The sequence below is a fragment of the Choristoneura fumiferana genome, chromosome 18 (assembly GCF_025370935.1).
Source record: "Choristoneura fumiferana chromosome 18, NRCan_CFum_1, whole genome shotgun sequence".
Lineage (NCBI taxonomy): Eukaryota > Metazoa > Arthropoda > Insecta > Lepidoptera > Tortricidae > Choristoneura > Choristoneura fumiferana.
In genome coordinates, this window is record NC_133489.1 from 17,568,266 (window position 1) to 17,585,394 (window position 17,129).

The following is a 17,129-nucleotide window of genomic DNA, read 5'->3' on the forward strand; positions in this document are numbered from 1 at the left end:
TATCTAGTCGTAATTTCTTACACAGAGGATTAGAAATAAATAATTATTAAACATTTATTGCAAATTATTTATACACAGGGCCAGGGCAATTAAAATTATGATGAGATTTTACTCCACAGATTTGAAATATAATTTATTTTAGTATATTTTTTTAGTTTGTTTCTTTTAATAACAATTTTAAATTAGTGTCATTTATTTTTTACTTAGTTTAGTAAAATACGTAATCTTTATGTCACGTCATCCATAGATGAGAGTGTGTATACATACTGGTAAACGTCATCTTATTATCCGCTGTCAAGAGTCAAGAGGATTGTGATTCTTTTTTATTTAAATATAAATACTTACGAAACTGTCGGCACATGTTAGATTTACTAATTTAATAATAAACCATTATAACTACATATATTGAGTCCACGGATTATTTTAGCTGTCTTCTTAGTTTTCTGCACTATTTATGTGTTTTTCTCTGTTCGTCGAGCGCTTTCGAACGAAGCTTTTGATATGTAAGTCGTTTATCGGTTTATGTGTAAATTTACGCCTCAATTTTATTTAAGTAATATTGTTTAAAATGGATAACCTAAGGCCTGGCCCTTCTAATGTGAAAATGGATTTAGAGAAGGAATTGACTAACAAATTCTTAAGCGGCGAAATGTCGTTCGCTGAGTATTCTAGCGAGTGGTACGAGCACGAAGATGAGGAAGACGTGGACTTGAGAAAGAATGACCACGAGCCCCGGCAATCCGTGCAACTTGCGGAGAAAGGGCTTACGAGACGCCGAAAATATACGCGGCTCTCAACGGCCCTCCTGGGGCTAATGGGAGAAGCCAATTTAAGATTTGTTAGAGGAGATAAGGACACAGCCGAAAAAATGTGTCACGAAATTATAAAACAAGTGCCCACTGCTCCAGAGCCATATCAAACATTAGCACAGATATATGAAAATGATCCTGAAAAGTCCATGCAGTTTTCACTTCTAGCTGCTCATCTGAGCCCTTCTGATGCCAACGAGTGGCTTCGGCTTGCAGCTCTTTCTAAACAAAGGAATGATGTGAAACAGGAGATGATTTGCTACACCCAGGCAATAAAAGCTGAGCCTCATAATTTGGACACACACATGAAAAGGCTGGAACTTCTCACAACACTTGAAGAGTTGAGGTATCCTTTGCATACTCTGAGCATTACCCGTGTGAAATGTTATCACAAGATAGCTGCTTCGTTACCTCCTACTGAAGGAGAAACTATTATGAAATATGCTAAAATGGCTGCAACGCTTTATCACGAAAGTGGTGAACTAGAGCATGCCTTGGATGTGATTGCAACAGCATACAAGAAATGCCCAGCATTATTTTCAATGGAGGACACTAATATATTTTTAGAATTGCTCATCTCCCAGAAACAATATCAAACATGCATAGATGTCTTTGTGGTCAATGCCGGAGTAGAAATAGAGGCAGAAATTCAAACAGTGCAAAATTCTGATAACTTGGTTGAAGAGCAAACAAACTATGTGAATTGCACATTACCAGATAATTTGCCTATTGATTTAAAAACCAAGCTGCTCATATGTTTTATTTACCTGGGAGCCATTAACTTGGTTGAACCATTGCTGCAAGACTTCCTGACCTATGATGTAGAGAAAGCAGGTGATTTATATATGGATATAGAGGAAGCTCTATCTTCTGTTGGACAGCACAAGCTAGCTCTGCAACTCCTGGAGCCACTTGTCAAGAATGCTAGCTTTGACCTCGGAGCGGTTTGGCTGAAACATGCAGAATGCCTTTTCAATTTAGGCAGAGAAAGAGAGGCTATTGATTCTTATTATAAAGTTTTGAAACATGCTCCGCAACATGCAGATGCCCGTAGGAAGATGTACAGGATTCTAGAGGCCAAAGGGAGTATTGATGAAGCTCTTGATATTTTACAACAAGATTATAAGTTTGTAGTCAGTGCTAGTCTTCTGTTTGAGCAATGCTGTGCTCTGAAGAAATATAACAAAATGCTTAAATATTTAGAAGTAGGGGAAGCTTTGCTATCTAAAAACTTTGTGAGATATAGACACATGGAAGAATTAAAGATAGCTCGCAAAACTAAGGGAGGAGTTGATCTTATTCATGAATTTCGAACAATGCGAGGAGAAAACCCTTACAATGAAGATGATCTTCACTTTGATGAAGATGAGACATTCAAGCTTTCTCCAAAAGAAGAATGGAGTTTTTTTCAAGAATTACTAGGAGTAGCTTGTGAACGTAAACAATATTGTGCCATGCAAAGACTTACATTTGGCTCTCTCATGTCTAAAAGTCTAGCACCAAATAGATTGGACATAGAGTTTTATTGCTTACAAGCTTGCCTGTTGAATAATGACCACCAAAATGCCTTTAGTTTCATCAGGGACTTCAGCATGAAGTACCCTAGCAACAAGTGTTGGAACATATTAGATCTGGTGATAAATTCAATTGATGAAAATACACATGTAAAATTCTTGTCCCGGCTTTTCCAAAGGGAACCTAACATTGTCAAGAATTTGTTCCTGGGTAATAATTATCTTATTTCAGGCAGATATATAGTGGCACTGAAATATTTTATTGAGTACCATGATCAGTGCAGAGAGCCACTGTCTGCTTTCTTGATAGGAATTACTTTGATAATAATGGCAGCACAAAGAACAATGGATAAACATCATAATTTAATATTACAAGGAATGTCCTATTTGATCACCTACCAGCACATGAGGAAATTTGATCAGGAAGCTTATTATAATATTGGTAGAGCATACCACATGTTAAGCATCAACAATTTAGCAATTGAATATTATGAAAGGGCACTGAAATCCCCACCTGTTACTAAATGCGAGAAACATGGCGTCATGGATTTGACGAGGGAAACTGCATTCAATTTGTATTTGTTGTATAAAGATCATTCTCCACTTATAGCAAAGCAGTACTTGTTTAAATATATTGTTATATAAATAAACTTAATTAATGTAATTACAGTCATTTTATTAATCACCACAAATAATTTGAAATACCTGGCAGCTATCTCTTCTGCATACTTGGCTGAGACATTGCAATGTGTCTAGAATCTCAACATAATCTATTAAAGGAAATACTTTCACCATCTAGACTAGACTCTACATCCCAGAAGTAGATAGGTACTTAAAATAAATAATGTGCAACTTGCAATGAAAATCAAAGAAAAAGAGTACTTATGTCACAGTGTAAGTTCTTAGACTTTGCTTATGTCTTACAGTTATGTCTTACTTACTTTGTTAAGTACAGGTAAGGTAAAGAAATAAGTACCTACACAAGTACTTGTTTTTTTATCAGACTGCCAGAGGGAGGGTTATGTTTTTATTGATATTTATTGTTTCGGAACTCTGTTATATCGGTTGACTTTTTTTTTTTGAAGAATATTCAGTCGACTCTCGTTAATTCGAAACTCGAGGCAGGGGGGGGGGGGCTCTTAAAATATTACGAATTATCAAGGTTTACCTACGAATTATCAAATGGTTTAAACCTTACGAAGAGATGTTTTAGGGAACTCGTGACAACTTCGAATTATAGACAGGCTCGAATTATCACAGGTTTGAATTAACGAAAGTCGACTGTACTTCTAAGTTGGTCACGTCCACGTACATTGAATGAAAATCGGTTCAGCAATTATAATTCTATTCACATTTTGAAGTCGATTAGGTAAGGTTTTTGTAAATAAAAGATACTTAGAATAGAAATAAAATATATAAAAGGAAAGAAATAAAATGACCAAGTGAACATTATTGGTTGTAGGGTAGGACATTCAAGCGTGTGACAAAAAGCCCCACAGAAATGGCTACAGTCGAGGTCGTCCCAGCCAACTTGGTGCTGTTCGGGGATCTCTGTGAAGTTTTGGACTCTATATACAAAAAGAAAAAAGACAGAACGGAGCAAGACAAGATATTAACACGATTCATAGACGGATTTAGATTGAATGCTCAAAAAGTTGATGGCAATAAGGTAAACTGGATATTTTTTTCTATTAGTTTTTCCTTGCTTTATGACATGATGGATCACTCGTGTAGATGTTAAGTAGTTAACGGAAACCTCATGCAGTAGGTACCTATCTAAACTGCAGTGCGGTTGCGTCCTTAAAATAGATTGTTTTCAGGACTGCAGTTTTTTCCCTATTTTGAGGCTACTCTTGCCAGAATGCGATCGCGAGAGAGGCCCCTATAATATGAAAGCGCCTAAACTAGGCGCTCTGTTAGTAAAGGTGTTGGCTTTAAATCCAAGTACCGCTGCTGCTAAGAAACTGACTGAGTACAGATCAGTGAATACACAGGAAAGCGACTTCGCTGGCGTAGCTTATTTCGAGATAAAGAACAGGATGTCGCAGAAAACTAGCACTTTCACCATACAGGATGTGAATAATGTTTTGGATAAAATCGCTACGGCACATGGTGAAAAAGGGCGTAAGTATTTATAACGTGTGCATTTTGCTTATACTTGTAAGTAAAAAAGTTTTCGCTCTTCCTACACAGTGGTTAAACAAAAAGTCTCCTATCAGCCATTTTAGATGATGCCTTCAGTCATGTGATGCGGAATGCGACCGCCGAGCAGATGAAGTGGTTCCTCAGGATAATACTAAAGGACCTTAAGCTGGGTATGAGCATGAACCGTATACTGGCGGCGTTTCATCCTCAAGGTCCTGAATACTACAACAACTGCAGTAATCTTGTCGAGGTAAAAATTTCAAATTATTCGCCTTCGATGACGGACGGCTCCGAATATGCGACACAAAGATTCACTCTTTTCTGCCGCTAAGCCCAAAACGAGCGTTATGTGTTTGACCTGCGGTTTGGCAGAGTAAATTTACCTGCACTTTGCGGGAAGAAGTACCTAATATGGAATTGTTAATACCGATTTTACTATGTGAATCGAATCTAGTGCATAAAGTGCTCTATCACAAAAACTCATTTATACGGCCTACATCCAGCATAAACACGAACTTTATGAGCATGAGAAGTTAAAATAAAATATTAACGTATGTTCATAGATGTGTAAGGATCTGAAGGACCGCAGCACGCGTCCTCAACTGCTGGGCGTGCGTCTGTTCCGCCTGGTGCGGCCCATGCTGTCCGCGCGGCTGCCCGTCACGCGCGCCGCGCTGCTGCCCGCCCAGCCTTACTACATCGAGGAGAAGTTCGATGGCGAGAGGTTCCAGGTACGGAGTAGCTACATTATACTCATCATATACCTAAGAGCCTAGCTCTTGTCGGTGGGGTAATCGTCATTGTGTACGCCTCTTTGATAATGATTTGAGCTCCTGATACGATACGACAATACATTAGCCTTCTCTTTGGTTTGATCCATAAACGCACGTCTCGGTCTTCTCTCCTGCTCTACATCATACTCGTTAATGCAGGTCATTCTCAATAGTTCTTGAAAACATTTTAGAGGATTTGATATATGGATGTAGGTAGATAAAATATTGTAACACGCCTCGTTTCATAAAACCACACTCGTGTTTTAAGGACCCCTATTAAGATACAGTTGCATAATAGTTATTTATATGCATAAAAGTGAAAGGGATTTTTTTCTCGACTAACCCTATAGTGTGGGGTATATCTAAAATATATGGATAGGTCTAAAACCATTGGGGGGTTTTTGTTAAAACGATTTTTCTATTCAGTGTTCTGTTTGAGAAATATTCAACTTGAATGTGCAAATTTTCATTAAAATCGAGCGATTTTTTTTTATTCGACTGGATGGCAAACGAGCAAGTGGATCTCCTGATGGTAAGAGATCACCACCGCCCATAAACATCTGCAACACCAGGGGTATTGCAGATGTGTTGCCAACCTAAAGGCCTAAGATGGGATACCTCAAGTGCCAGTAATTTCACCGGCTGTCTTACTCTCCGCGCCTAAACACAATAGTGCAAGCACTGCTGCTTCACGGCAGGATTAGCGAGCAAGATGGTGGTAGCAATCCGGGCGGACCTTGCACAACTTGACCTGCAAACCGCCTGGGTGGAAAAATTTGAAAAAAAATTGGTAGTAAGTACGTAATTATACCTATCGAATTTACAATGAAAATTATAGCGGTTAAGATTACTTGAGAATTTTTAGTAGTGAGTAAATAGCAGCCTAAGGTATAAAACATACCTAAACTTGGAAGATTCCGTACACAATACGAAATCCTTAGAAAAATATTACTTAATTTTTTCGTAATGGCTACGGAACCCTATCTTGGGCGTGTCCGACATGCTCTTGGCCGGTTTTTTATTTAGACATTTATTTATTGATAAAAACGTTTACTTACATGACATTACAGTACTTAATGACCTATTCATCATGAAACTTAAACATCACTTTGAGCTGACACGACACCCAAAACTAACTTAACCGAGGAACTCCCCAAGACATTTAATTGTTCATATTCAGGATTCCCCTGGTACCTATTATACTCGTGCCGTAATACACCGTCTCTGAGCAAAAAAACAATTTCAGATGCACATGCAAAACGGAGTGTTCCAGTACTTGTCAAGGAAAGGTCACCCGTATTCCGATAATTACGGGGAAAGTTATGAATCAGGCTTGCTGACTCCTTTCCTGAAGGATTGCTTCTCCGCCACCGTCGACAGTGTGATTCTAGATGGAGAAATGATGGGGTGGCACAAGCAAAACCAGAAGTTTAGCACCAAAGGTTATATTTATCTGCCATTATTTTTATTTAGTCGACCGTTAAGACATTATGAGTTTACTAGGTATTTATCTACCCAAGTACTCGATTCGATCCATGTGTAATATTTTACCGTATATGTACCTATGATCTACATAGACCTAACATTACGAATCAGTTATCATCATCATCATGTTAACCGTAGGACGTCCATTGTCAGACATAGGCCTCCCCCATAGACCTCCAGTTGCTTCGGTTGAAAGCGGGCGGTATCCACCGTGAACCCGCGACTTTAACCAGGTCATCCGTCCATCTTGTTGGTGCTCAATTCGCTTGACTATGTCGGTGAATCAGTATGATATAATATGACTAGCTGTTGCCCGCGACTCCGTCTGGGTAGAATCCGTTTATCGCTATCCCGCGCCAACTATATGCAATTTTCCGGGATAAAAACTAACCTATGTTCTTCCCCGAGACTCAAACTATCTGCATACCAAAGTTCATCTAAATCGGTTCAACGGTTTAGGCGGGATGAGGTAACAAACAAGCAAACAAACAGACTTTCAAACTTTCGCATTTATAATATTAGTGGGGCTAGCTGGTGCCCGCGAGTCCCGCGACTCCGTTCGCGAAGAATTCGTTTATCACTATCCCGCGGGAACTATGCAATTTTCCGGTATAAAAACTATCCTATGTTCTTCCCCGGGACTCAAGCTATCTGCACACCGAATTTCATCTAAATCGATTCAGCAGTTTAGACGCGAAAAGGTAACAAACAAGCAAAAAGGTAACCAACAGACTTACAAACTTTTGCGATCGCATTTATAAATAGGTATTCGTGGGATGTGGGATATAATTGATGTGATAGTCACTGTATTAGAATAGTACATTACTGTAGAGGTCGGGAAGTAGGGGTTGCCGGCCAATCAGATATACATTAGACGGCGGAGTGTAGCGAGGCCGGATAGGGATGCGAGGTCGGCAAACGTGGGGTTGCTGGCCTCGCCGGCCGAGGCTTGTATTTGCGCTTTTCTCAAACATGACATGAAATAAAATAAAAAGACAAGAAATCAAGCTGGCGGGACGCTAGTCTGATCGGTTTGTTGTGCTTGTCTGCTGGCGCGGCGGCTGCGGGCCGGCGGGCGCGGGCCGTGCCGCAACACGCGTTGAAACAAAAGACGGCTTTGACATTTGCGATTTTGACATTCATAAGTGCTTGTTATAGCCTAAATTGAATAATAGTAGATTATTGTCGTGGCCTGGAAGTAGGCAATCGCTGGCTGAGTATGAGAATTAAACGGACGAGCTTATGCGAGTAATTGCTTTTCCAGCCGAGACTAATATTTATAAAGTTCTTCTCAAAAATGGTGAAGGAAAAAACTAAATTAGAATAAACCTTTTCACAACAAAATATATTATGATACCTATTTAATTTTATTCCAATAAAATTTTTCATGCTTTCCCGCCTTTTTTCATTAAAAAAAACAAAAACAGCAAGTGTATTTTTTCACCGAAAACACCACAAGCTGTTTCAGATCCAATAAAAAAAGTCTGAAGTTCCAACAAAATAACTGATAGCAGCCATTTGAGTTGGCTGTATACGACTTGTGCCAACATTTCCATGGCCGTTTTAACTTTATAAAAAGTTTGAGACTCGACAATAATAAATTACTGTTGAGCTAGTGCGCCTGCAATCTTTTAACTTTTTAATTTTTCGCTGACCATAAACTATGCACTTAGCCTTCTGATATGTAAGGAGTAAAAGATATTTTGACTTTGACTTTGACGGTCGCATTGCCGGCCGGCGGCCGGAAAAGTTATATGAAATTTCTTTGCAGGCCGCTAGAGTGACCGCGCACCGCCCCAGCCGAGCCGCAGCTCCTGCAGCGCGATACTTCCCGGCCTATTATTTGTAACACAACGTCAATATTTCATGTCATGTTTGAGAAAATAATATATGTATAAGTACATTTTTGTTCTGCACGTTACAGTGCCGATTAACAATAATAGGTGCTTGATTCCTTTATCCTATTTTATCCAATATCTAGTTGTCCTTATTACTAACACGATATGGATTCTTCGAGTCTTTATTAGAAGAAATGTGAACAATTTAAGTGCCAATAATTGACCAGGTGTGGCATTTGACGTGAAAAAGATAACTGTCAACTCGCACTACCGGCCGTGTTTCTGCGTGTTCGACGTGCTGTACTACAACGGCGCCGTGCTAGTGGGCCCGGCGGAAGGGGAGGGGGAGGGGGCGGCCGGCCGCTGCGCGAGCGCGCCGCGCTGCTCGACTCCATCGTCTCTGACGTGCCCGGCGTTATCGTGAAGAGCAAGCGGAAGCTGGTCAAAAATAGGTAAGGCCAAGAACAGCGAGACTACTACGAAATTCGAAAATCGAAGTTCGGATCTTGCCGTCCCGCTGACGCTAATAGGTATTATTTAATACGAGAGTGTGGGAGCGGAGCGGGAGCGGGGAGCCTGCTGGGGCGGCACGCGGTCGAGCGGATTAAAATTTTGTACCTCGATATAGTTGGTAATCCGCTGAGAGACGTGCTTCCGCAATCCTAAAAATGGATGGACCCAATATCTTCGTCGTTTTGGTCGTTGTTTTAGCCGGTATAATAACGAAACTGACGCTAACGATGCTATTACTGCACCGCTCCGTGTGTTACCCCGCCTATCATCATCATCGATGTCTTACCGACGGCTGATATAATGTATCATATCAGCCGTCAATGGGACGTCCACTATTAGTTGGAGAATGGACTGTCTGTCCGTCCGTCCGTTCGTCTGTCAAGACCCTTTTCTCAGGAACACGTGGAGGTATCAAGCTGGAAGTGATATTGATATCAAACTCAACTACCCCTTTGAGCATTGGAAATAGTCTAATTTCTAAATCAAAGCAATCAAAAGATATACCGTTAAAATGGCGTTTCGATACAAAATACCGGAGAAACAAAACATATAGGGTACCTACCTACTTCCAGTTGTCCTAGAGACTTCAAATTTGGTATGAAGGCTCATACCCTATAGCACAACCAATTATAAAAGTCTGAAAATCTTAATTTTTATATCTGACTGTTATGTCAGTAACCTTCTATTCTATAATGACCCTTCACTGCGTACATTTTTCTTAAGAGAGGGGCTCTGCTAACACTAGATATTTTCGTACGGAGCCCGTGGTGAATAAGTCCGATTCGCACTTGACCGTTTTTTCATCTTCAAAAGCAAAATTTGCTAAATATATGTTATGGATGTCGGCGGCCGATCGTAAAATCTGCCAGATCACGAAATTCCTAGGCATATCACGATGTGCCTGAGAAACAATACGGCAGACAGAGAGCAACACATTCGTCGATATTCCTAGCGAGCGAAGCGAGCGTGCCGCGGCAGCGGCCGGCGAAGTGCCAGAACCGATATGGCGGCGTTTCATGATATGCCTAGGAATTTCATGATCTGCCTAAACTGGCCAAATCATGAAATGGCGGCGTTTCATGATATGCCTAGGAATTTCATGATTTGGCTAAATGTCACTAGGAAAATCATTAAAAGTTGAGTTTTGAACGATATGGCGGATGTCCCTTAGCAACTCATGAAATGGCGCCATTTCACGATATGCCTAGGAATTTCGTGATTTGGCTGATTTTACGATCGGCCGCCGACTTTTATAACTGTTTTATAGTATGGTCTGATAATTTTTATTTAAAGTTATAAACAAGTTTGGTTCCGGTTGTTATAATTAGTAGAAATCTACATTTTATTTCTCAGTTCCGATATATTAGAAGCACTAAACAACTCTATTAAAAACGAAGAGGAGGGGATCGTCGTGAAGGCTACTGAATCCTACTACATCCCGAATGAACGAAATGCTGGCTGGTACAAAATTAAGGGCGAGGTAAGAGGCTTTTAATTTATTTCATCTGCTCCCCAAATTGTGTTGTTCGAATTGTTCCCTCCAGCGATTGATGAAAGTAAAAATATTTAGGAATATATAGGTATGTTTTAGGTTGACGAGTTTAACCTAAACTAAGTAATATATTCTAGAGGTAGAGTATATTAGTTTAGTTTAGGTTGTATGACTTAAACCCTGTATCTACTTAAATTATTTGTAAACATTTTTGGATGTTATATGATGGAGCCTAATTATATATCAACTGTTTGTCTCAAATTTTTCAAGAGAGTCGTAAATCATACAAAGCGACAACATTTTATTGTGTAGCTGATGCCAAGAACCTGTTACTTCTCATATAAATTTTATATTATTTTTGTTATTGTTTTATGGACCAAGACACTGTGATGACAGTTATTGCTCTATTGAGTTTAAAAAAGTCGTACCTAAACGAAGGAATTGTTATTTGTACAGTCATAAACTTGTGAGCAAAAATTTGATCAAAAATATCTGAACATGACTCTATTGTTAACGGCGTTTCGGTTTTATTATTAAAGCTGCTTGATTTAGGCGTTAATTTGCCGAAGTCCATATCAAAAAACTATCACCTTTTAACTTACTACTCCGCGACAATATACGTATGTACAGCCAAGTGTATAAATATGAACTTATTCAAAGTTTTAAAAATAAGTACCGCAGACTCTTATTCCGACGCAAGAAGGCCGTAGTAACATATTTTTGAATGGTTCGAATATATACTTATTTTTACACTTGATTGTACAAGAAAATACCACATGTGCGACAAATATGTACTTATTATGTTTTCTCAAAGAAGAACGGGAATAATTTCTCGCGGAATATTACAATAAAAGGGATTTATTTTAGTTTCAAGGTGGCTCTACCTATATAGTTATTTATTGGAGACTTCAAATGTGTCACGGAAGTAGGTATCTTACCTAATTATAATACCTAAGAACAGAGGTGGCGCAAGGAGTGGGCGACGTGGGCCACTGCCACTGCCCACGGCCTCGCGCCTCCAATGGTTGTTCTTTTGCACATAAAAAAAGCGTCATCTAATGTGTGGTGTGCCTCATAGGGCCCCGCAAACCTGCCACACCAAACTCCTGCGCCGCCACACTACAAACTTACCAAAACACCCCTAGAAAATAGATACTTTTTTTAATTTTTTAATGTACCATTTTGTTTGCATAGTTTACATGTAGATATATTCGTGCAAAATTACAGCATTCTAGCATTGACAGCCCCTGATCAAAGCCGCGGACGGACAGACAGACAGACAGACATGGCGAAACTATAAGGGTTTTAGCCATTTTGGCTACTGAACCCTAAAAAGGATAAGGATTTGTAAAATGCCTGTCGAGAATTCCCTCAAGATAAAGAATAGGTAAGGACAATTCGAGAAAACCGAGTGTTGCATTGCAGCGCGCTTTCTGAGCTCTATCTCAAAAACGGTTGAGCGTATAAAAATGTTGCAGACAATATCCTAAATCATTATAAATGCGAATGTGTGAACAGTACACAGATAGCACCATGAGCGATCTGGACCTGGTTATAATCGGAGCCGAGGAGGCTGAGGACAAGCGGCACGGACGCGCCAAGAGCTTCCTCGTCGCCTGCGCAGACGCCGCCGCACCGGGTAAGGGATGATCGATGGGATGATGATAAGCAGGGGTCACCAGATGGCGAACCGAGGTCTGGATATCCGGACCACCGACCTATTTTGTGCGGACCTTAAGTAAACAGTAACTTTGTATTACAAGTACAAATTTGTCTAATAAAATGTATCACGCGCTTTTTCTTTGCTGACGTCTTATTTGTAAACGGACGAGTGAAGTAACGTACGAGAATAAGCCTTTTGCAACAAACTCTAGTAGAAACGGACCGCGATATTAATTTTATTTTGAAAAACGGACCCCTGAAAAAACTAATTGGTGATCTCTGAGTCTGGTAAAAGAAATAAATATCATCCCCCAACAGGTCTAAAGCCCCACCGCTGGGTGTCAGTTGGCCGAGTGGCGACTGGTCTAAGTGACGAAGAGCGCGCATCGGTGTGCGAGACTTTGGAGCAGCACTGGATGCCGCGGCGGAGCGCGCCGCCCCCGGCCTGTCTCTACTTCAACAAGGAGCAGCCCGACCTCTGGGTGCTTCCAGAACATTCCATAGTACTACAGGTGAGCACATTTCTACATTTTTATCCCTGTTTGTCTCTTAATCTATTCGTCTGTTTGTAATGAAACTTTGGTAGAGTTGCAACGCATTTGATTCGGTTAGTTACAATTATCGATATGCATGCATGTGTCCTAAAAAATAGAAGCATTCTTTGAAAGTGCCTCTTATATTAATACCTACCTGACAAAAGAAAGCGTACTTAAACATCTGATACCACTCTATTTCTATGGTCAGTAGTGCGTGTCAGAAATTTTTCGCTGTGGCAGATATTAATGCAGGTGACTGTGCGTACCTATGCCTTAGGTCCGCGCGACCGAGCTGATCCGCAGTAAGGACTTCGGCACTGCGTACACGCTGCGATTCCCGCGCGTCATGCGGATCCGCCGCGACAAACCCGTCGATGACGTCATGACGCTTCAAGACTTCCAGGCCCTTATCGCTGTATGTACCTACCATATACTAAGGACCTAATACACAACAGAACTACACGTTTCTTACCTACATATCTTTGACTCACAACTACTCTCAAACTTAACTCAAAACTTTATAATGTTAACTTTAAAAAAGTTTTGAATACCTACTTTAAAAAACTTTCGCTTACAAGGTGCTGATGTAATCCTTAAATTTGCATCACAACACCTGCTTCATTATAAATCTTGATCATTCGCAGGATAAAGGTCCAGTTATAAAACTGAGCACAACCACAGTTGACGAAAGCCAAGTAGAGTCCGAAGTCAGAGTACGCAGGAAGCGAACAGCCCAGGTGCTCAAGGTAGCGGAACAGTTCCGCGCGAGGCCGGCCGGCGAAGTTGAGGTCGTGTCCAAAGCCTTGCAGGGGCGCGAGATATGTGTCCTCTCTGATACCGAGGATTGCAAGAAATCTGAGCTGATTGGCATCGTGGAGTCGCATGGTGGAAAACATGTGGAGAATGTTGGTAAGTGAAGGGGTAAATTATCCCAACAAAAACATTCGTAAAGTTTGGCTAATAAAATAAATGATATCTTCTGGAAATCTAGTTATATCAAAGGTCTTTAGGTCAAAGCTCATATAATGCATAACGTTTCTTTGTTATTAAGTAAGCTCGCAAAACAACTTAGCCCCGGTAGGGTGACGGCACCAATCATGGACATGTTAAGCACAGTAGTACCCAGTAATGGACAGCAAAGATTCAATGCCTTATAGCTCACCATTCGTGTACTTATACTTTATTAGTTATGATCATCAGTTATCTGAACATTAGTGTTTATTAGTTTAAAAATAAGCAGGGTTTGTTTCTTAAAATTTGGGTTACCGGGAAAAAATTGGTTCTTGTCCTTGACTGGTGTCATGATATTCTATATAATTGTCACTGTTTTTGTGCTGTTTTTTATGAAAAAATTAACACATATATCGATTTACTCGTAATTTTTGTGGTACAGGGGGCTGATCTCAGATGCTTAAAGCCTTCAATGATAAAGTTTTTTGTTCTGGACTATGGAACAACCCGTAACCTAAAACTCTTTCATTTTTTTTTAATTAATTAATGCTACTTAAAAATCTGATATTATTTTCTGTTAATTAGAAAGGTTATTCCTATCGATAAAAAAGTTTCAAGCGTTTCTAAAATTTTCATCCATTCCCCATTTTGTTGTGACAAGTTTGTGCTGCGGGCCTGTTTACGGTGGTTTGTTTATTGAATACAATTCTAGGTCCAAACACCTGGTGCTGTGTAGCCGGTCGCCTCAACTTCCGAGTCAACAGCTACATCACCGCTCAAGAAGTCAATATAGTCTCGGCCGCCTGGCTGCGCTCGTTGCCACCCTCCGATACAATCTGTTCTCTCTCCCCAATAGACATGATCTCAATCAACAAGAAAACTAAGTTAGCTCTCAGCAGAGACTACGACCGTTTCGGCGACAGCTACCAAGCTTTTACCAATGAGGACCTTTTGAGGGCTTGTTTTGCGAAAATGGATGAGTTGAAGGTAAGATTGATAATCTGCACCTGGTACTAGTACCGACCTATACCTACACCAATAAAAAGTGTTACAAAATACCCGTGTTAGCGACGTGCTCAAAATTCGTTATACAAATTTGTAGTTTAATGCTGCGGTTATGACGGCCCAATCATTACGTATGCTTTAAGTATTATATTAAATTTTAAGGTACGTTGGTAGGTAATGTGCTTAGTAGCGACATCTATTGTCTGGGTGAGCGGTTGGTTCCGAAAGAGTGTGACGTCTGTCGACGTTACATAGATGTCGCTAGTGCTGCTGCTTAAGTAGCAAAGTAGAAATAAGCAACCTGAGATATGTATGCATAGGAAAAATTCGTGTCTACATTCCTGTCCAGCAGTGGTGTAGGGGTTATAGCACGCAGCACGGATTGCTGAGGACCTGGGTTCGATTCCCAGTGCTGGTCTCTTTTTCTGGTTTTTCTGTGCATCCATGTCTCAGTTTGTATTTTCGATATGGTTTCACGGGATACCCGTAAAAGTAACAAATTTGCCCGGGCCCGGGAGTGACATAGGCTTCTTATATCCCGAAAAAATGCAGTTCCCGAGAGAACAGCGCGCGATAACCGAATTCCACGCGGGCGAGGCCGCGGGCAAAAGCTAGTTATTTATAATGCCCGGGCATTGTGAACAATGACAAGCTAAACACAACATTGTGTATATTGTATTTAATGTTTTCATGTGTTTTTCTGTTATTTTTTATTTTATTTGTGTTAATTTTGCTGTATATGTGTGTCTTCTGTGTAAGTGAATAAATGTCTTCTTTCTTTCTTTCTTCTTTCTTTCTTTCTAAACCGGGCAAAGTGATAATTATTATCTGAACTTCATTATTTATCATATTGTCATATTGTCCGGTCATTGTGAATATATTGCTACATGATCGTCGGGCAATTTAATTACAACTGATATTTGGCCAAATTTTAATATTTCAAGTCTCTGATTCAATCAATCGCAAAGTTAGGTGCGAAGAAGAGGGTAGCGAGGAGAAGCCTGTTAGGTTCAACTGCGACCAAAACAAGCATGATAGATAAGGAATTTTATGTCAAAAATATAAATAGTAGTAATGAAGCACATATTTTTATTACTCTACCCAATAGGGTTATAGACATTAAGTATAATGCCCGCGCAATTTTATTTGAATAGTTATTATCAAATTGCCATCTCATATTGGTTATTTTTCATAATGCCCGGGCTCCTCAACATAAACATATAGGTAAACATTCTGCGTAGTTTACCACTACCTACCTTTTAAATTTACTGAAATAGGGTTTGCATATCAATGAAAAATGTAATGAAATTTAATTTTTTCGCAGTAAGTCATACATTTTTAAAATTGTAAATGGACTCTTTATATTAACATTAAACCCTCTTTCCGCTTTACGGGTATTTTTATAACACCGTGTATATTCTACTTTTACTAATCGGTTGTTTTTTTTACAGGAGCCGCAAATATTTCTAACAACACAAGAGATGTTAAACCTGGATATGAAACTGTTTGGCGATAACAATCCTTTTTCATTTCTTCGGAGTTGCTTTATCCATTTTCCGAGCAAAAACGTACAGTCCGTTCAAGCAAAGATGTATGGAGCGAGTTTATGCGAAAAAACCTCCCCCACTTTGTCCCATATAGTGTTACCTGCGGAGGCAAAGGACGACGAAATTATAGATGCGAAGAGATTATTCAGAGGTTTGGTTGTCTCAGAGAAATGGTTAAATGAATGCTTTGAAAGGAAACAATATGTTTCCGAAAAGGAGTTCTTATTGTGATTATATCATTGAAATCTTAATAATTATATCCTTTATTCCGTTGCATCTGTTTTGTTTAAACCTGAAGCACTGCACGTACCTATACCTGGGGTACCTAACTTATTTGTTTCGTTCTTTAGTCACGGTTCTAAAGAAAATGTTAAGACTTACCTAAGTAGGTAGGTACCCAGGCAAACAACAAGAAATTAGTCTAAAATAGGTATGTAGTATTTTCTCTTTAAATCACGGTAGATAAGTAACAAAAAGGTATCGATCTATAAACAGTTTTGTACCACTTTGATTATTTTAACTCCTACCATTATTCATGAAAACAATACCTTCTGTGCCCTGAAAGTTGATCCGTTGCATCAAGTCATCTAAACGCGGGTAGCGCGTTACAAGAGCGCATTCATCCGCGAAATTAACGCAAAGCAAGCGTGTCTCACTGAAAACACAGGAACGATTGTCTTCTATATTTTATAAGGACTTTTGTTGTTATTGTTGCATTTCCAAGCGTATGCGGGTGAAATACAGTCGACTTGCCTTCTAAGCATGAATATAGTTTGCGGGTCTTTAAATGAGGTCAGTTAAGTTAAATTAGTACCTATACATTTATGTGTTAAATACTGGTTGGTACAACAATGATATG

General features: G+C 39.7%; 2 protein-coding genes across 2 annotated transcripts; both read left to right on the forward strand.

The window, feature by feature from the left end:
• The first annotated feature begins 268 nt into the window (after nucleotides 1–268).
• Nucleotides 269–16,543, forward strand: DNAlig4 (DNA ligase 4). Its single transcript, XM_074101888.1, is given in 15 exon segments — nucleotides 269–503; nucleotides 3,786–3,992; nucleotides 4,144–4,447; nucleotides 4,543–4,718; nucleotides 5,032–5,199; nucleotides 6,488–6,683; nucleotides 8,792–8,901; nucleotides 8,904–9,016; nucleotides 10,431–10,557; nucleotides 12,088–12,208; nucleotides 12,550–12,743; nucleotides 13,045–13,182; nucleotides 13,412–13,676; nucleotides 14,431–14,705; nucleotides 16,175–16,543. Coding segments are annotated over 14 exon segments (2,682 nt in total). The 5' UTR covers nucleotides 269–503; nucleotides 3,786–3,824; the 3' UTR covers nucleotides 16,502–16,543.
• LOC141438161 (general transcription factor 3C polypeptide 3) lies at nucleotides 498–2,987 on the forward strand. Its single transcript, XM_074101889.1, has one exon. The coding sequence runs from the start codon at nucleotides 569–571 to the stop codon at nucleotides 2,966–2,968; it is 2,400 nt and encodes a 799-aa protein (XP_073957990.1). The 5' UTR covers nucleotides 498–568; the 3' UTR covers nucleotides 2,969–2,987.
• Nucleotides 16,544–17,129: the final 586 nt, after the last annotated feature.

What these genes read in the sequence shown, in the direction of transcription:
- LOC141438161 (XM_074101889.1), top strand. Translation starts at nt 569, where the DNA reads ATGGATAACCTAAGGCCTGGCCCTTCTAATGTGAAAATGGATTTAGAG.